Source organism: Bubalus bubalis, chromosome 7 (assembly GCF_019923935.1).
Source record: "Bubalus bubalis isolate 160015118507 breed Murrah chromosome 7, NDDB_SH_1, whole genome shotgun sequence".
NCBI classification, from domain to species: domain Eukaryota; kingdom Metazoa; phylum Chordata; class Mammalia; order Artiodactyla; family Bovidae; genus Bubalus; species Bubalus bubalis.
In genome coordinates, this window is record NC_059163.1 from 40,023,876 (window position 1) to 40,045,637 (window position 21,762).

The 21,762-nt window shown below is 34.7% G+C and overlaps 1 protein-coding gene across 10 annotated transcripts in view; it reads right to left on the reverse strand.

The window, feature by feature from the left end:
* Positions 1-21,762, reverse strand: part of ADGRL3 (adhesion G protein-coupled receptor L3) — a 955,586-nt gene that overhangs the window by 321,239 nt on the left and 612,585 nt on the right. For 7 of the 10 annotated variants that reach the window (XM_044945849.2, XM_044945848.2, XM_044945845.2 and 4 more), the window contains 2 exons: positions 6,955-6,969; positions 3,779-4,579 (listed from right to left, as the gene is read on the reverse strand). In XM_044945849.2, the coding sequence (XP_044801784.1) occupies positions 3,779-4,579; positions 6,955-6,969 (816 nt within the window). The remainder of the gene's footprint in view (positions 1-3,778; positions 4,580-6,954; positions 6,970-21,762) is intronic. The other 3 variants (XM_044945847.2, XM_044945844.2, XM_044945850.2) reach the window with 1 other exon arrangement.

Consider the following 21,762-nt stretch of genomic DNA (forward strand, 5'->3'; position numbering starts at 1 on the left):
GGACTTTAGCCTGCTAGACAACTCTGTCCATGGAATTCTCCAAGCCAGAATACTGGAATGGGTAGCCATTCCCTTCTCCAGGGGATCTTCCCAACCCAGGGATCGAACCCAGGTCTCCTGCACTGCAGGCAAATTTTTTACGACTGAACCACCAGGGAAACTCAATCTTTGGACATAGGTATTATTATTATTATTATTATTTTTACATTTAATAGTTGAGGTAACTAAGACCAAGAGGCCCACAGTCCAACAAGCACAAGAGGCAGAATTAAAACCCAAGTTCTTTGGCTCCCAGACTCATGTTCAGAAGCAGTATGCTACCTCTATTGACTCATTGGAAAAGACTCTGATGCTGGGAGGGATTGGGGGCAGGAGGAGAAGGGGACGACAGAGGATGAGAGGGCTGGATGGCATCACTGACTCGATGGACGTGAGTCTGGGTGAACTCCGGGAGTTGGTGAGGGACAGGGAGGCCTGGCGTGCTGCGATTCACGGGGTCGCAAAGAGTCGGACACGACTGAGTGACTGATCTGATCTGATCTGATCTGATGGATGTTTCACCTGGGGATTTTTATACATTAGGGGAACATATTTGTCTCAACTTCCAATACCCAGATATTTTAATTTACAGAGTAGTTTTTTGACCCTAAATATTTACAGTAAGTTGGTTTCCATACACAGACACATAAAAATGTCCATAAAAACAAGTCAAAAGGAAATTTCTTTGAAAAATGTCAGTGTAATTTATACTCAAGAAAAACACTCAGTTGAAACTGTTTTTGTATAATAGGGTGAACAACTTCCGTTAATGCTAGGTTAAAATTCTCATATTGATGCATAAAATGGACACATTCTTATTCTCTACTTTTTCTTTCTACCTCTCCACTATAGTAACACACCAAAGTTCTAGCTTTTTAATTTGAGCATTCATACATGAAAATTGGTCATTTTCCTTGTGATTACATATACAAGTTTAATATAGCTGAAGTCTCACTTTTTGGAAAACAGAAGCAATTTCACTGTCATTTAAAAAGAATGAAAACTGAATTTCCTGGATTAAGATAGTGATTTGTTTCAAAAGCTGAGATTTTTCATTTCTTAGTGTTTGCCACTTTAATAATATCCTTTTAACAAATATGATAACTATTATAAGTGGGCAAGATGGCTCATAATCTAATTCTATAAGCAAACAAACAAAAAGTATTAAGCGAGTGGTATAATTTTCCTGTGTCCATGATTACAATGAATTATCATGCATAGGGATACATGTATGGGGTAAAAATATAATTTTATTACTGTATGCCAGAAATATTTTTGGCAAGTCTCTAAATACATGGGGCTATAGTATCATCTTTAAGGATAATTTACAAAAAGTAAGTTAAGAATTTGCTTTAGTCCATTGAGTTAAAATCTGGAATACTAATTAATTTAAACTTATCATTAGTCTAAAAAATAATGCATGATTTTACCAATAAATAAAATTAAGGTATTTTGCTGCTCTTATTTCACTAACACCAAAAGATGATTAGGTTACTATGTATCATTTCTTTTAAGGCAATTAGAAATTACTTTGGTTACAATTAAAAGTCAAAAAAGGCTAAGAACCACTCAACAATAGAGTTTCCACTGGCAAAATACTCAAGAATATCGCAGATCTGAGAGAATTGTCTTCCCAGAATATTTCAGATGCTTAGCTTTTTAACTGAAAGGTGTGTTGGTTTAAGAAACCTTACCTGTACAGAGGTTAGCTAGGTCTAGAAGATTTTTCAGGACTAATAATGAGAAGTTGCTTTTGCTGCTATTGCCTATTAGGGTTTTTCTTCTACAAAAAGCAGTTCAACATAATATCAACATGCTGGCCATGGAAAGAACAGCTCTCAGTCTTGTAGAAGCTTCTCAGGCATTAGAGAAAACGCCACCCAATTTGACATTCTATCATAGTGAGAAATAGAAAGGCATCCATTCATGCTTTCATCCATTCATTCATTCAGCAAAGAATTATTGAATCTTTATTATCTTTATGCTATATAGTACACTAGGATCTAAGAAGGCAGAAATAATAGTCAGATGAAAAACAATAAAAGCAAGATTACTAGCTATATGGCACTTAGACTCTAATTGTATAAGATGATATGTATATAATGAAGTAAGTTAATAAAGCAAAATGACATGCTAGTAAAAAGCATGGTAAAAACAATGCAGAAAATAAGAAATAATAACTTGTAAGAATTAAAAAAAATGAACTTTGAATTGCTATGTCACTATGAAAATTCAGACACTTATATCTTACTTTTCCATTATATTTTATCAGGAAGAACAATGTTATCACTGTTTCCATTAATTCAGGGAAACGGAATGGGAAAAAATGAGAACAGTGAGAGACTTTATTTTGGGGGGCTCCAAAATCACTGCAGATGGTGACTACAGCCATGAAATTAAATTAAAAGAAGCTTGCTCTTTGGAAGAAAAGCTATGACCAACATAGACAGCGTATTCAAAAGCAGAGACATTACTTTGCCAACAAATGTCCATCTAGTCAAAGCTATGGTTTTTTCAGCAGTCATGTATGGATGTGAGAGTTGGACTATAAAGAAAGCTGAGCACTGAAGAATTGATGTTTTTGAACTGTGGTGTTGGAGAAGACTCTTGAGAGTCCCTTAGACTGCAAGGAGATCAAACCAGTCTGTCCTAAAGGAAATCAGTCCTGAATAGTCATTGAAAGGACTGATGTTGAAGCTGAAACTCCAGTACTTTGGCCTGCTGATGTGAAGAACTGACTCACAGTAGAAGGCCCTGATGCTGGGAAAGACTGAAGGCAGGAGGAGAAGGGGATGACAGAGGATGAGATGGTTGGATGCCATTACCAACTCAATGGACATGAGTTTGAGCAAGCTCTGAGAGCTGGTGATGGTCAGGGAAGCCTGGCATGCTGCAATCCATAGGGTCGCAAAGAGTCAGATACGACAAAGAGATTGAACTAAGCTGAACAGTAAAATTGCTAGTTAAAATAATTTAACTTCTAAACTAAGATAAATCTGCTCAGTTATGCAACTAAAAATGTAAAAGATGGATCAATTCATGACTGTCTTCAAACAATATTAAAAGTAAACAGTATTTCCTGGAGAAGAAAAAGATACTTTTAAAGAAAGGGAGTTGAAATGTCTTTTTTTTTTTTTTAAGCTGAGTTTTGTACTGTTTTTTCTTTTACAATTGAGATCTATTCTTTTATCTGTATCAGTTATGAACATTTTTCTGTATATATCTATTAGATACACTTACACATATGAATAAACTGACAATATTCCCAGTAGAGGTGGTCATATATGATGTGCTCAGTGAGTTGAATATATTGGTATAGGGCTCCTGAAGAATTATATCAAGCCAACCCTTTGGCATTTTCAAGTAGAGGGCACTTTGTAGGGCATGTCACAATTAATTAGGTGAGATAGCATTCTATTTTTGCAAAGGTTTTCTGTAATTCACTACACACACAGGCACACAAACGAACTAGCTGATAATGAAAATGCCCTTCAAAGAAGGGATGAAATTTGGAGACTAGCTGCATAGAGGAGTAAGAGTTGGATTCTCACGCCTATAAATTTTTTTTTTAACAGTGATTAACAGCAACATTTTTTAGCTAAAAAGAAAATGAATAACTTTCAAAACACAGGCCAGAAGAAAAACCAGGAGAAAGAAGTCTAATAAAAATATACAATAAACTTACTAAGTTCAAGCTGTAAATAGTTCCCTGCAAAGTACCATCAAAAGTCAAACTTACCTGATCTACTATCCAGAGGTCCAAAATCCAAAGAATATTTCACGACGTGATAGTTATTCCATACATAAAGAAGGTTGTCCCTGGGGTTGTAATCCACAGCTGCTATGTACTGGTATGAATTAGGAAAGGGTACATCCACCAAACTGTCCTTACTTTGGTCAGTGTTGTAAATGTAGTCAATCTTATTTCCCGTGGCCTCATTGTCGTCATCCTCATAGACAGATTTGACCACATACAGAATTCCACATATCATGAATGCATTGGACGCTGACCTTTTATCATATGCAGTATCCCATGTCCCTTCAATCCGTAGGGTGTAAGGGTTCAATTGACTAATGACAATTTTACCATTGTTTTGTTCTGTTGCATAGATGACCCATAGCCCATTCTCGTCCACTGCCAAGTCTATGTCAGATTTGCCTCCCCAGCGGTAAGGGGAGGTATCATGGTAATTGGCATTTGCTATGATAGCTTCTCCACTCTTTATCCTAGTCCGCAAATCAAACTTTACTATGTTTCTGGTGCGCTCTTTATTGAAGAACAAAGCTCCATCATACACTACAAATCCTGTGCCATCCACCCTGTGAGGGAGCTTGTAGGTTGTAGTTGGTCTTCCAGCAATGAAGTCATCCTTGGATGAGTACTCTGTCAGGGTATCAGTTCTGTACGGGGTCCAGGGCATATAATAAATCTTGTCAGAAGCCTGAAGAGGGTCTTTGCACCATGCCCCAGATTGGTGGTCGGATTCAAACAAATGTTCACTCTGGTATACTCCTTTTAGTAGTCCAGGACAAAGAAAAACTGTCAATTGGGAAAGAGTCAAAATAATAATTATATTAATTTAAATATTTTGTCATATATTCTTACTTTTCACCAAGTGGAATTCAACTCTAATAAGAAATACCCACCACCACTTAATTATTTTGCTGCATTCTTCTGAGAACGTAAAGTATTTTTCCACATTAATTTTGACATTTCTTTAGCATCATTCTGATTTGAATTGCTGATGAAATTTGGCCTTTTATGAGTGGCTGTGCTTTCCTTTGCATTTTACCTTTGCAAGAGTGCTGCAATAATTTTGGATATGCTATCTATATAGATGTGACTTATGTGTGTATATTCTATGGACATACAACAAATACATTTACACGTGATAGTTTCATATATCTTATTTGAAAGTTTTTAAAAAATATTGTTTTCACTCTGATGCTAGTAACTACTCTATACTTATCATTAAGAAGCAAATGAAAATACAATAGTAATTAAAAACATAATAAGGAAAAGAAAAACCTTGTAATACAGGCCACTGAATCTTATAGCAAAAAAGCCCTTAAAGCTGCTACGGCACACACAGAGCATGCAACTCACACAATTAAAAATGAGTGATGGATGGATACTGGAAGGAAAAAGAGAAAGGAAGAAAAAGAAAGGAAAGAAGAAATAAGGGAAGAAGAAAAGGTGAAAAGTTACAGAGAAGAACCCAAGATCTAGATTTTAATCAGTTAAAAATGTCCTGTTAAATACAGTAGAATTGGAACTTAAAAACATGTACCTTTTACTGTTACATGAGAAGAACATTAAAAAAACAAGATTACTTGCTACAATATTTTGCTGCTCATACTTCAGACTGAAAATGGGCAGGACTTGTCTGATTAATTTTATTTTTCAGTAGCACATCATGTGAGTGGTGGTAAGGAAAGCTTGACTGATTCATCTGTAACAAAGGGGCTAAAAAGCAATGTTTCCCAAAAGGAGGTCCTTGAAATACCTATTTATATGGTTTAGATATATCATACACAGAAAAAGACCCAACACAAAAACAGGGATTCCTAGCCACACATGCTTAAGAAATATCTAATTAAAATAATATCAGGATTCTAAGTGCTGAGGTACATTAGTGACTCCGCAAGGCAGAAGAAGGGAGTGTGAGCAAATTTCCACAAATTAATTTGATCACAGAACCCTTTCTACACAGCCTGATGGGATGTAATTTTCTTCTGAACCTGCTATGGGAAACACTGCTCCTATATTTTTGCAGAGCAAACACATTGAAAAATAATCATGCAGTCCACTGTTATGTTTGAAATGATTAGAAGTATATTGGGAAGAGAAATTAAGAAATCACAAGAAATTTGGAGGTTGATTTGTATTTTAATGATTAAAGTATTATTCTCTTGATATTAGTGATTAGCTCTTTAACAGCAATTATAAACCTACATCTAAGAGAAAATCTAAGATGAAACTCAACTAGGGTTTGCAGGTTATTAAAAACAAAAGTACATTGTTAAAATGTCCAAAGTTTCAATTTAGGGAAAATGAGACATTTAGGGGAAAATTTAACTGTCAAAATCTTTCATAGCAAGGATAGAGGACCATCATCAAATTATAATTAATAATAAAATTCATTATTGGAAGAATTTTTCAGGACTCTAATATGATGCCTGGGCTTCCCAGGTGGTGCTGCTGGTAAAGAACCCGCCAACCAATGTGGGAGACATAAGAGATGCAGGTTCGATCCCTGGGTCAGGAAGATCCCCTGGAGGAGGAAATGGCAACTCATTACATCTTCTTGCCTGGAGAATTACATGGACAGAGGAGCCTGGTGGGCTACAGTCCATAGGGTCATAAAGAATTGGACACGACTGAAGTGACTTAGCACACATGCAATATGATGTTTATAATTATAAAGGATGGGTAGGTATTCTTGTCAAAATTGTATATAAACTTTATGTTAGTTAATAATCAGCCCTTGCTTACAAAAGCAATTTATTTTAATGTATTTCAGAAAACCATCTCCCCTTTTCCCTTAATAGTTAAAAATCAAAAGAACAGGGAATCACTCCAGAGCTATGGAAAATTATCTAGTCTAGAAATAAAAACAAATCTGAAGCAGTCATTATGCATCAGCATCTACTGGATTTCTAACTACTCATTTAAAAATAAAGAGGAATAAAATGCATGGTTTAAAACTTTACACTATTAAACTGTTTTAGGATTAAAATAATCAAACCAGCAGTGGTCAGTACAACAGATTAAAGTGAAGTTGAGCAGCAGAAGTAGTAAATAAATTTTCAGAAAATAGATAAAAATTAATAACAATTATTTTAACTAGATGTTAAACTGTTAAATAACTTAGCCTATAAATAGTATATAATTTATGAAAGGTATTTAATTACCTTTTTGTTCCACTTCTATTGGAGAGAGAGAAGTAAAGAGAGAAAGGAGAAAAGAGAATAGATTAATGGTACGATATTGGCCAAGCACTTTTTATTCACCTCTTGCAAACTGAAAGTAAATAATTTATTGCACTCAAACTTGATTTATTGAACATTATGTCTTTCTTAAAAGAACCCATTCCTCTATACAATTATTTTTTAAGAAACAACCACATTATAAGCTTAAAAATACAGTATAAGTTTGAAAAAAAAATAAGGCAAAAGTTAAGCTAAGATTGAATTAACATATCATTCCAAACTATAGACACAGGAAATACAATATTCATAATAATAACACAAGGATCTTCTATTTGAAAGATAGGTTGGTAATTATATATAGAAAGCTTTCAGATAGTTTTGATAGTCTCATTTATTAATTATTGTTTATACCACTACTTAACAAAATGGTCTTGCTTTTTACCCATCTCAAGAATTGATCTCTTTGGAAGAAACTACTCTGTAACTCATCTCTTAGGGCCTAATATTTTCTGTAGTTAATGAGAAATGTACCTTGTGAGGTGACACATTAACAGGAAATGCTCTCATCCTGAATAAATATATTTAGAATCCTTACTGAAGACGCTTTTCTTCCTCCCACTCATCAGTATTTTATGTTACTGTGGAAAAATACTATCTTCAGGAAAAAATATATCCAAAGGTTGATACAAATAATGAGCCACCTGCTCTGGGCTTTTCTGAAATTCTAAAGCAAGTCTTTCAACAAACTCTTTTAAGAATAAATTGAGATTCTCCAACACGTTATGGTTATGTATATTTCAAATTAGATTCCATTACGATTTTAAGGTATCAATTATTACAAGTAGAGGAAAATTTTGAGAAACTGTAACATATTCAGGAAACTCATCAAGCCACATCTTCTTTTTCTAATTAATATTGGTCTCTATAGGGAGAATTTGCCACACAACAAGGAAACAAACAAACAAACAAAAAGGATCAGCAGGGAGAAAAGAGGGAAAGACTCAAAAGAAAATGGGCTCATGATATAAGCATTAAAAAGAAAAATAATAGGTTCCAAGTGATATAAATCTAAGATAATTTCAGTGGAAGGGATAAACTGAGCTACAATGTACAATAAATAAAACTCTAGGAACATTTAAAACAAGGGAGAAATACTCTTTTGGATATTTACTTTCAGGTAAGATTTTGTGCTTTGACCTAAGCTCATGTCTTCAATTACCAGCAAAATCACACTCATTTCTCTCCTTGACTTTTTTGAAAGCTCAAAATCACATGCGTTAGAAGACAAAAATGGTATATAGGAAAACTTATGTTTAGGAAGTTGTAAATGGGGTTATCCTTTTTAAGATATGTCATTAATTTACAAATCTTATTTTTAACAGGATTTTTAGGACTTTTTAAAAAACTCTATGATACTCTTATATTATTATAATTTATCATCATCATTAATTAAACCTATATCAAGTAAATGTAGTATTTACTGGACTGTATACTTCAATATAGTTCACTTAAATACTTTACCTAAGAGATGAAATTCATGACTAGATTACTAACAAACCTGAGCTCAGACTGACAAGTAGAAGAAACGGAAGTAAGCACTTTAAAAATTAATCAATAGTCTCAAAAAGTTTGTACTGGAGGCTCATTACACAATGAAAGTGGAGGCTGAGAGTGGGGTCTTACGCTGAAGTTGACATTTGTCAAGGACTAGCCTACCAAGGGATTCCTAGAACTAACTTCGTTCTTTGAAATAGCTCTAAATATATATGCTGTGGATTATATGAAGCTGGTTATATTATACAACATAAAATGTACAATCACACAACTTTAGTCTTATTCCATATAAAATTCATCTTATTTTTGTGTGCAATTACTTTAACTTCTTGGTGACTACTATTTCTCTCTCCAACAAATGCTTAATGAGCAAGATGGATATGTGGCAAAAAGTATTAATAAGGTATACTTATTATAATTTATAACTACTACCTTATAATTTAATGGAGATTTTTATTTTTCAAATAAATTTTACCTTTATTTTCTCAACTGTCATTAGGCAAAGTTTAACTTTTAATTCTCTGGTCCTGGTCTAATTTGAAGAAACTGTCATAAACTGTAGCCCAAGTAAAGTGCACCTCTGGCACTGCTTGTGACTTTAAATGAAGATTTATTAGGCAATTCTATTTCAGAGAAAATTATGGTGTTGCCTATGTCATGACTGGCTGTAGCTCATTCATCATTTTTTTGCCATTTCTAAGACTAAAGTAAAACAATCCTATAATTTAAGTTGAGTTAAAGTACATACAAATCATATTCCCATAACAAAAACTAGTATGGCAAACATAATTTGTCACTGAAAAGCTAAGTAACATTTAGGGTTCTCCAGTCATTGTTCATCATCTAATTCTAGATGCTTCCCTCACCTGAAGAAGTAAATGCAAACAGCCTGCATATAAAAACCATGCGTACCCCTGTATCCTTCACAAGCTCACAATGCCTGGCACGTAATGCATACTCAATGAACATCCACTGAATTAATACACAATCCACATAGAGATAATTAATTCTGTTTTGTAGATATTTAAGGTATGTGATAAGAAGAAAAAAAAACGGCAAGGAAGAATCTGTATTTGCTATATAGAATCATACATGGGATGATGTCTTTGAATATTTTAAAGGATAGGGAGGAAAGTTCACTTATAAGCAATTTGCATCTTCAACTCATTAAATGTAAAACCAAAGGAAAAAAAGGAAAAAAAAAAAAAAAGCATGGTCTTGAGGTTCTAATGGCAAGAGAAATTTGTCACTATAAAGCAGTCTATGACAATCTAGAAACACAAGTGGAAAATACTCCCTTTTCTTCTCTCTGTTATGGGATCATGGATAAATGAATTGTATGATGACAACCTTGCTAGGTCTTCTTCAGGACCTCTTGTCTGTTACTCTGATCCAATATCCTGAATTCTGACATTTTAGCCGTTGCTGTTCATTTCCAAACCTCCTTGGAAGTAGTTTCTCTACTTTTCTGTCTTCAATTTTAATACCCAAACTACTTTTTTCATTCATGCAACCTCCATAAATATGTTTATATGTTGCCTTAAAGTGATTTTCTTGTTGTCCTTTGTCAAACTTAATGTCACAAGCTACATCCTGTGGTTAGCTACAGGGCAAATTCAAATTAAGGGTAACTGCATTCTGAATAAAAGGAAGAAACAGTAAAAAAAAAAAAAAAAAAAAAAAAGACTAGCAAATTTCCACATCATTCCACAACAATTCATAAAATATAATACAGTCAAGTTATTGTTTAGAAGAAATAAGATGTTATTAGTTCTATATTAGTCCTGTCCATATCTGTACCATATGCAATATTTGGGATTGTGTTCTTTAATTAGAAAATGTATGGATGAGAGAGCATATGCATGCATTGTCAACCTTTTTCAAATAGTGTTACAAATTACAGAGAAATAAAATTGTCGCTTACCAAAAATTGGTAGAACTAAATTGCCATAACTGAGAACTATGAAATTGTATCTAATGCTAATGTAGCTTAAAATTTCTTTCCTTTTAAACTGCAAGTCATACAACCCATTTTCTATCTAAAATTTAAACATTCTAAATGAGCAGAATTTTATGTAATTAATGCACCTAATCTAATATATAGAAATGACATTTATGAAGAGAATAAGAGAGTTGTAAAATATTAAATAACTATAAAAATCTTTTTATTATTGAAATGTAGTAGTATTTTGAACCAAATTATTTTCTTGGTTACATTTGGCTTAGATTATTAAAATGCATTTGGGTACACTTTTCACAGGACAGCAAACACAAGTCAGCAAAAACAAGACCGGGAACTGACTGTGGCTCAGATCATGATCTCCTTATTGCCAAATTCAGACTTAAATTGAAGAAAGTGGGGAAAACCACTAAACCATTCAAGTATGACCTAATTCAAATCACTTATGATTATACAGTGGAAGTGACAAATAGATATAAGGGACTAGATCTGATAGAGTGCCTGATGAACTATGGACAGAGCTTCATGACATTGTACAGGAGACAGGGATCAAGACCATTCCCAAGAAAAATAAATGCAAAAAAGGAAAATGGCTATCTGAGGAGGCCTTACAAATAGCTGTGAAAAGAAAAGATGTGAAAAGCAAAGGAGAAAAGGAAAGATATACCCATTTGAATGCAGAGTTCCAAAGAATAGCAAGGTGAGATAAGAAAGCCTTCCTCAGTGATCAGTGCAGAGAAATAAAGGAAAACAGTAGAATGGGAAAGACTAAGAGATGTCTTCAAGAAAATTAGAGATACCAAGGGAACATTGTGTGCAAAGATGGGCTCAATAAAGGACAGAAATGGTATGGACCTAATAGAAGCAGAAGATATTAAGAAGAGGTGGCAAGAATACACAGAAGAACTATACAAAAGAGATCTTCATGAACCAGATAAACACGATGGTGTGATCACTCACCTAGTCAGACATCCTGGAATGTGAAGTCAAGCGGGCCTTAGGAAGTATCACTACGAACAAAGCTAGTGGAGGTGATGGAATTCCAGCTGAGCTATATCAAATCTTAAAAGATGATCCTGTGAAAGTGCTGCACTCAATATACCAGCAAATTTGGAAAACTCAGCAGTGGCCACAGGACTGGAAAAGGTCAGTTTTCATTCTAGTCCCAAAGAAAGGCAATGCCAAAGAATGCTCAAACTACAGCACAATTGCACTCATTTCACACACTAGTAAAGTAATGCTCAAAATTCTCCAAGCCAGGCTTCACTAATACGTGAACTGTGAACTTCCAGATGTTCAAACTGGTTTTAGAAAAGGCAGAGGAACCAGAGATCAAATTGCCAACATTTGCTGGATCATGGAAAAAGCAAGAGAGTTCCAGAAAACCTTCTATTTCTGCTTCATTGACTATGACAAAGCCTTTGACTGTGTGGATCACAATAAACTCTGGAACATTCTGAAAGAGATGGGAATACCAGACCACCTGACCTGCCTCTTGAGAAACCTGTATGCAGGTCAGGAAGCAACAGTTAGAACTGGACATGGAACAACAGACTAGTTCCAAATAGGAAAAGGAGTACGTCAAGGCTGTATATTGTCACCCTGCTTATTTACCTTATATGCAGAGTACATTATGAGACATGCTGGGCTGGAGGAATCACAAGCTGGAATCAAGACTGTGGGGAGAAATATCAATAACCTCAGATATGCAGATGACACCACCCTTATGGCAGAAAGTTAAGAAGAACTACAAGCCTCTTGATGAAAGTGAAAGAGGAGAGTGAAAAAGTTGGCTTAACGCTCAACATTCAGAAAATTAAGATCATGGCATCTGGTCCCATCACTTCATGGGAAATAGATGGGGAAACTGTGGAAACAGTGGGCTGACTTTATTATTTGGGGCTCCAAAATCACTGCAGATTAAAGACATAAAATTAAAAGACACTTACCCCTTGGAAGCAAAGTTATGACCAACCTAGACAGCATATTAAAAAGCAGGGACATTACTTTGTCAACAAAGGTCTGTGTAGTCAAGGCAATGGTTTTTCTAGTAGTCATGTATGGATATGAGAGTTGGACTATAAAGAAAGATGAGCAAAGAAGAATTGATGCTATTGAACTGTGGTGTTGGAGAAGACTCTTGAGAGTCCCTAAGACTTCAAGGAGATCCAACCAGTCCATCCTAAAGGAAATCAGTTCTGGGTGTTCATTAGAAGCACTGATGTTGAAGCTGAAACTCCAATACTTTGGCCACCAGATGCTTAGAGCAGACTCATTTGAAAAGACCCTGATGTTCAGAAGGATTAAACACAGGAGGAGAAGGAGACGACAGAGGATGAGATGGTTAAATGGCATCTCCGACTCAATGGACATGAGTTTGGGTAAACTCCGGGAGTTGATGATGTACAGGGAAGCCTGGCGTGCTGCGGTTCATGGGGTCACAAATAGTTCTACATGACTGAGCTACTGAACTGAACTGAACTTCTTAGGACAGCTGAGTAGTTAAGCTAAAAGCAAACAAAAGTAATAAACAAATCAGTCTTCTAAAAAAAATTTGCTAGTGCATTATTTACAAAGAAAATCTCCTATAAGCGGATAACCAAAAGTTCATAATAATATTTTATATTAGTACAGTAATTTCTAAGCAGTGGATCCTAAAGGAAATCAATCCTGAATATTCATTGGAAAAACTGATACTGAAGCTTAAACTCCAATACTTTGGCCATATGATGTGAAGAACTAATTCACTGGAAAAGACCTTAATGCTGGGAAAGTTTGAAGGCAGGAGGAGAAGGGGAACACAGAGGATGAGATGGTTGGATGGCATCACCAACTCAATGGACATGAGTTTGAGTAAGCTCCGGGAATTGGTGATGGAGAGGGAAGCCTGGCGTGCTGCAGTCCATGGGGTCACAAAGAATCTGACATGATTGAGTGACTGAACTGAAGTTAACAAAATATTTTGATGTGACATGGTCCTAGTTACTACCATATCAAACATAAAAGTCAGCTAAAACTTAAAAGGTTTAAAAACTTAAGCAAGATCAACACTGGTAGGTTTCAGACTCCTAGCACTTGTCTAATATCATATACTGGTTCTCACAACATTTAAACTTAATGAAACACTATTGCGTTTTTGCTCTCCATTTCCTTTCTGTCACTAAATCCAAGAGGGGTGTAGAGGAGATAAATAACACAAATGGAATCTCCCTAAGGGCAGGCACTGTGTCTGCTATAAGCTCAACATTCATTAAGCATGTTAATCAAACCAGTCAATCCTAAAGGAAATCAACCCTGAATATTCATTGTAAGGACTGATGCTAAAGCTGAAGCCCCAATACTTTGGCCACTTCATGTGAAGTGCTGACTCTTTGGAAAAGAATCTGATCCTAGGAAAGATTGAAGGCAAGAAGAGAAGGGGATGAGATGGTTGGATGGCATTGCCAACTCAATGGACATGAGTTTGAGCAAACTCCAGGAAATAGTGAAGGACAGGCAGGCCTGGAGTGCTGCAGCCCATGATGTTGCAGAGTCGGACATAATTGAGTGACTGAACAACAATTAAGCATGTCCCATATGTCAGTATTGCATATATACTAATTTAATCATCTCACAACATACTTATGAGGTAGATATTCTCATTATCTTAATTTTTCAAATGACAAAACAGGTACAAAGATATATTGCTCTTCTATTAAGTAGTAGTAGAATTGAAATTCAAAATCAAGTTCTGGTCTTATTCATCACTCCATCTTCAATACCCAGCACACAGAAAGAGCTCAATTAATATTTCTCACACCACCATGCAATGATAAATTGTACTGTGGTATTTTCAAAGAAAGGAACCGAATGTCATACTTTTCAGTGCTAGCAGGCTTCCGAATGGTGATGTAATGCATCTCTCCGGAGAAGATAAAATAATAGAAAAAAAAAAAATGGCATCCTCATTTCTTGGCCAAGGAAACAAGATATTTCTTATCACCAGAAACAAACCAGTGCTAAGTAACTCATGTCCTATTAATTATTATTCTGAAGCAGAGAAAATTCTCTCCTCATGCATTTTACATTCACCAAGAAAATACAAAAGCACTTCAGTAAACAGAAATAAAAAGATCTGTGATGTTCATTAATTTTTGGTATACTGTGTATCAAAAATTCTGAAAGACATCTGTCTCTTTCCATAAATAAAGTGCTAATACTTTTTTTTTTAAATGAAAGACAAGGGTAATCTCTGCAGCTCAGCATCTAAATTATGTTTTTAAATGATACCCATGCACCAGTGAATAAAAGTGCTGCTCAATCAGCTGTATTACAATGGCTGTATATAATGTGTTTCCTAAACTATCACCTCCTAATGAATTTCATCCTGGAGTGTGTAGATTGAAAATATCAATAATTCATAAAATCCTTTCACTAGCCACATTATAATTTAAGCAAGTAAATATAATATCTGTAGATGCCACAGAAACTGAGACTGTCTCTTATTTTGTATTAACTCTCTATTCCATTGATGGACTTGTAAAATCCTTCAACTGTTAATTTAGACCCTTTCAATAAAATGGTGTTACTGGTTGACTCTTTTGTGACTCTATTAGTAATAGTTTCTAGTAAAAGATAATAATTTTCAAAGTTATTATTGGTAACAGTAAAGTCAACATCACATTTGGTTCATCAAGGATGTACCCTTATCATAATAATTTGTCACACTATGTAACAACCATGTGGCAATTAGATTTATTAAAAAAAAAAAGCATAGGCAGAGTCCCCTCAGAGTGTCTTCGACTATACATACATATTTATATATTAGATCAACTAAATGTATCTGCTATGTGCAAGGCCCTCAGAGATGTGAATACAGAAATAAGTAATAACAATCAAAATACCTAACAATCACTGAACACGTATTATGTGAATAATTATTCAGGAGATCATTTAATATAATCCTCAAAAAGATGAACTTGGTTGTACTTTTATGAACATGTTACAAAGCAAGTACTGATTTTTGCCTTAGGGAAGCTTACAATCCAATAACTGGTGATTTTCAAAATACTTTTTTACCAATGATAAGTTCTTTCTAAATGTCTTCAAAAGAACTCATATAGAAAGATAAAATAAAAAAGAATAGAAGTGAACAGCAGAGAAAGGGGGAACTGTTATGAGAAACTGGAGTTACAAACACAAGGCATAACAGTTTGACTATGATCAAATTTCCTATGGAAAATGTCATCCATTTGCTCTTGAGAAATATATTTTTGATTGATGCCTGTTACTAGGTTCTATGGATCCAGCTCTGTATATTTAAAAATAAAATATATTTCAAAGTGAATCTAAATCTAATCTCAGACAGTTAGTAAATACAATTAATTCTCCTTGGGTTTTACAGCTGAAAGGTGTTTTTTTTTTTTTTTTTTTTTTATTATTATCTAGTCACAGTAAAAATGTTATAAATTAGAAAAAGGAAGCCAGAGAATTAACATATCAGTCTCAACTCAGTTTACTTTTTAACTCAATAGTATTAAATCAATAAGAAAAGTGATTTTCTTTTTGAGTCACTTAACATTATGCATTGTAAGGGCAAAAATGGCTATCCTAATCTCCAGTTCAGTTCAGTTGCTCAGTCATGTGATCTCCTTGCAGTTCAAGGAACTGTCAAGAGTCTTCTCCAACATCACAGTTCAAAAGCATCAATATTGTGGCACTCAGCTCTCATTATAGTCCAACTCTCACATCCATACATGACTACTGGACAAACCAGAGCTTTGATTAGATGGACATTTGTTGGCAAAGTAATGTCTTTGCTTTTTAATATGCTGTCCAGGTTGGTCATAGCTTTACTTCCAAGGAGCAAGGATCTTTTAATTTCATGGCTGTAGTCACCATCTGCAGTGACTTTGGAGCCCAAGAAAATAGTCTGTCACTGTTTCCCTTGTTTTTCCATCTATTTCCCATGGTGTGATGGGACTGGATGCCATAATCTTTGTTTTTTGATGCTGAGTTTTAAGTCAGGTTTTTCACTCTCCTCTTTCACTTTCATCAAGAGGCTCTTTAATTCATCTTCATTTCTGCCATAAGGGTGGTGTCATCTGCATATCTGAGGTACTTGATATTACTCCTAGCTTCATCCAGTCCAGCATTCCACATGATGTACTGTGCATAGAAGTTAAATAAGCAGGGTGACAATATACAGCCTTGACCTACTCCTTCCCCAATTTGGAACCAGTTCATTGTTCCATGTCTGGTTTTAACTGTTCCTTCCTGATTTGCATACAGATTTCTCAGGAGGCAGGTAAGGTGGTCTGGTATGCCCATCTCTTTCAGAATTTTCCAGGGTTTGTTGTGATCCACACAGTCAAAGGCACTGGCATAGTCAATAAAGCAGAAGTGGAAGTTTTTCTGGAACTCTCTTGCTGTTCTGATGATACAGAGGTGTTGGCAATTTGATCTCTGGTTCCTCTGCCTTTTCTAAATCCAACTTAAACATCTGGAAATTCTTAATTCACATATTGCTGAAGCCTGGCTTGGAGAATATTCAGCATTACTTTGCTAGCGTGTGAGATGTGTGCTATTATGTAATAGTTTGAGCATCCTTTGGCATTGCCTTTCTTTTGGATTGGAATGAAAACTGACCTTTTCCAGTCCTGTGGCCACTGCTGAGTTTTCCAAATTTGCTGGTATATTGAGTGCACTTTCACAGCATCATCTTTTAGGATTTGATATAGCACAGATGGAATTCCATCATCTCCACTAGCTTTGTTCATAGTGATGCTTCCTAAGGCCCACTTGACTTCACACTACTGGAGGTTTGGCTGTAGGTGAATGATCACACCACTGGGTTATCTGGGTCATGAAAATTTGTATAGTTCCGTGTATTCTTGCCGCCTCTTCTTAATATCTTCTGCTTCTGTTAGGTCCATACCATTTCTGTCCTTTATTGTACCCATCTTTGCATGAGATGTTCCCTCGGTATCTCTAATTTTCTTGAAGACATCTCTAGTCTTTCCCATTCTATTGTTTTCCTCTATTTCTTTGTATTAATCACTGAAGAAGGCTTTCTAATCTCTCCTTGCTATTCTTTGGAACTCTGCATTCAAATGGGTGAGTCTTTCCTTTTCTCCTTTGCCTTTCTCTTGTCTTCTTTTCACAGCTATTTGTAAGTCCTCCTCAGTCAACCATTTTGCCTTGTTGCATTCCTTTTTTGGGGGGCATGGTCTTGATCACTGCTTCCTATGCAATGTCGCAAACCTCCGTCCATAGTTCTTCAGGCACTCTGTCTATCAAATCTAATCCCCTGAATCTATTTGTCATAATCTTATTGATGCAAAAAAACAGAAGCTGAAGGAAGTCCATTTACTTTACTTTTGTCTAAATATTATTCTTTTAGTTTTCACTGCAGTTCTTAAGATCTTGTGACTTATTCTTGGAATTGAAAATTTGTACAATCACTTGGTGCAAGGGAATAAGACAACAAAACTCACAATGACATTCAGTAAGGAAAAAAGAAAATAACATTTTGAGAAATAGCTTAGGGATCTGAAGAGCTGCTATATAATCTGTTACTTGGTATGACTCTTCCAAATATCCCAACCAAACTGGACTAGATCCAGTAGCCAAAGAGCAGAAAACATTTTGTATTTGGGAATAGCATGGTAAATAAGAATAAGATTAATAATAGAATTATGAAACCAGAATTATAAATAAAAACAAAGTTAGATCCAGAATTCATTAGTAGAAAATATACGCCAAAAATATCCTATATATGTCATATGAATTTCTTGAAAAGTAGATTTAAGATACTTACTCATTTAGATTTTTGAATTTGATAAAGTTTACATGCCAATAATACCAATTCATCTGAATAAACTTTAGGTCTTTAGTTTCATTGCTATAAATTTCAAAAAATGTGTTATGATATTCTCATTTTGTGTTTTACTATTTTGTCACAGTATTTTTTTTTTTCATTTTCCTTCCTGGGCTTCCCACCTATATTTATTTTTCAATATACTTTATACCTATATTTATTTTTCAACTTTTACTCACTCTGTAGCCCCTACCCAGAATGCCTCACACAATATATCTCAGTAAGTCAAATTCTGTGTTTAAGTTATTCCTTCATAAGCACTATTAATAATTATTTTCTAGGTCCATATTGAATATGTATACAATTCCAACAGAGTTTATGAAGGATGGTATTCTATAATGTCCCAGTCCAATGATTGGCAAACTTTTTACAAACAGCCAATTAGTGAATTAGGTTTTTTGAGCCACCTATAAGCGTTGTCACACAGTTGTCTTTGTCTCCCTTTTTTTGAAACAACTCTATAAAACTGTAAAAGATATTCTTAGCTCATGGGCCAGTATGTAGACAACCCACTGGAGATTTATCCTTTGGCTACAGTTTGCTAATATCTATTCTATTTAATTTCACATATACTGTCTCATTTACTATTCTCCTGGCCCTTGGTATTTTAACCTTCTATCCTTCTTCTGGAAGCACAGCTGACCCTTAAATAATGTGAGTTTGAACTATGCAAGACTACTTATACACAGATATATTTCAATAGTAAATATTATGGTACTCCATGGCCCATGGTTGGTTGAATCAGTGGATACAGAGGGCCATCCATAAGTTATACTCAGATTAATCCCCAAGTTATTCAAGGATCAACTGAACTTGGAAGTTCTTGAAGGCCAAAAACACTGTATCACTTACTCAGGGATTACAAGGGTCTATCTTAATGTCTTGTTATAACTGCTGGTCAAAAAATGCTGGCACTGATACATTTTTAAAATCACAGGCAAATAGTTCCAAATATGAACTTGATATGCTTTACTTGATGACACGCACAAAAGAGAAGGGGCAAATCTTACAGACAGTGAAGTACTTCTGGTAAACAGACAAAATTCTCCTTAGATCCTACTTATTATCTTTCTATAATAGAGTCCATTGTAACTCTCACTGTCTACCAAAATGATTGTACACAGCAAAATGTTTCTTCTACAATCAATTACTAAGAAACATTTTGTAATTTCTGTGGAATTTCTCCTTAATGATATTGAAACAAATGATTTTCTAATTTTTAAAACATTTATTTAATACTTACCCTATATCAGGCTATTTGTTGAATACTTTATCTACATTATTTTATTTAATCCTCACCACAACTCTGATGAGAATGTTGTCAGTGTTATACAGGTGAGTTCAGAGTTCACATAATTAGCAGTTGGTAGAGCTGCTATTTGAACTTCTGGGCTTGCACTCTTAACCTCTATGCTATGCTCTCCAGCAAACAAGAAACTGACGATGATGAAAATAATGAGGATAACTAATAACATCTGTGGGCTTACTAATTATTAGATGATCTATTGTTTAAAATAATTTACATGTACTATTCATATATAGATAGAATCACTAACTCAACAGACATGAATTTAAGCAAAGTCCAGAGTTACTGGAGGACAGAGGAGTTTAGCTTGCTACAGTCCATGGGGTTGTAAAGAGTCAGACACAACTTAGCGACTATACAACAACAACAATTTATACAATAGTCACATTACCATTATAAAATGGCAGCATTATTATTTCAGTATTAAGAAGGAAACTAGATGAAGATAAGATAAATTAATAGTAAGTAGCAGACTCAGGATCCAATGCCAGGCCTCTGACACAAGAACCTAAGTGCTAATCAGTATCTTTCAAGTGCAAACTATTGCTGAATAAATCCATCAGTTGAGGAATAGTATCTCAGTTATCCCTATTACTTTCTAAATGCCAGTAGTGCTTTATCCACTAAATTATACTCACCAGATATAAAAAAAATGATTTCCTTCCCACAAGAAAAATATGTGATTTCAACAACAACCAAAACCTTCGAAAGGTTAGTATTAATAACTAGCAATAACTTAACTTGAACAAAAGTATTTTACTGATTTTTGCTAAGAATCTCTTCTCAAAGCTGCCTATTTAAGATCTCTTTTGTGACAAGAGCCTTTCTTTTTCCATGCCTTTTAGGGCAGTGTCACATCCCAGACTCACAAGGCACACACAGGTCACCGGTAAAGGCAGGAGCCAACTTCTGACCTAAATCAATAATGTCAGAGAGATTTGGAAGAAACGCAGAGGTAGAATAATTAAGGATACGGTAATAAAGTTGATAGATACACATAAAACTATCTGCTACTTTTTTTCCTACTAGAAAGAAAACTATGTTTTATTAATTATGCATCCTAGAGTAAACTGTAGACATAGCATACTTCTCATAGGAGAAGTTTCTTTACTCTTCATTCTGTTTCTTTATTCTTCAGTGTCCATCATAGCGTGTCTATGACAATTTAGCAGCAATATTTCATTTTAGTCTAGTCAAACACAGCTAATTGTATAGTGAAAAGTTCCTACCTTTTTCTCACTCATAGGTGAGAGCATTCATAATGGTGTTTAGCTCTGCAATGTTATATTTGACATAAGAAGTATTCTTATGTCAAATTCTTATGCTCTTAATAACCAGAACATATTCTTCCTTCCTTTCCTTGTCCTATTATATTCTTCTTTTGAGAGACAATAACAGAAGGAATTAATATTCCTTAAAAGATATATTGCAAATTAGCCAGGTGAAAGTTGCGAAAGGAAATAATAAGCAGGAAGTTCTTCAAATGGATATACTGTTTACAACACCCAAAGTACAGACATTAAATTTAAAATAAATATGAACAGCATAAAGTGTGTTATCCCATTCTTTATCATACCCAGCCAACATGCATTCAGTAATTCACTAAATGTAGTGTTTAGTTTGTTTTAGTAAAATATGTCAAATTAAATGAAAGGCAAGTTTCACAGAATAAAATAAATAATCATTCTATTTTTTACTCTAGTGGACACTGGCAAGATACTTTACAGTTTAACTTGACTACAGTTGTTTGTCTGTTAGTTAATTTTGCCTTAAAAGCTATCTGTAGAAGGATCATAAAACACAAATTTCCTTGTTAAAGCATTCAGGAAGGAACTATCAACAATATAACATTATTATGTATAATTTTCTCACTTTTTAATTTAAAAACTTCCCATAAACAAACACCAAAAAAAAAAAAAAAAAAAACCCAGCTAACTTGTAAACTGACAATGGGCTTCTTGTTGGATCAGACAGTAAAGAATCTGCCTGCAATGCAGGAGACCCCTGAAGTGCAGTTGGATCCTGGGTTGGGAAGATCATCTGGAGAAGGGTATGGCAACCCACTCCAGTATCCTTGCCTGAAGAATTTGTGCCTGAAGAAATTCCATGGAC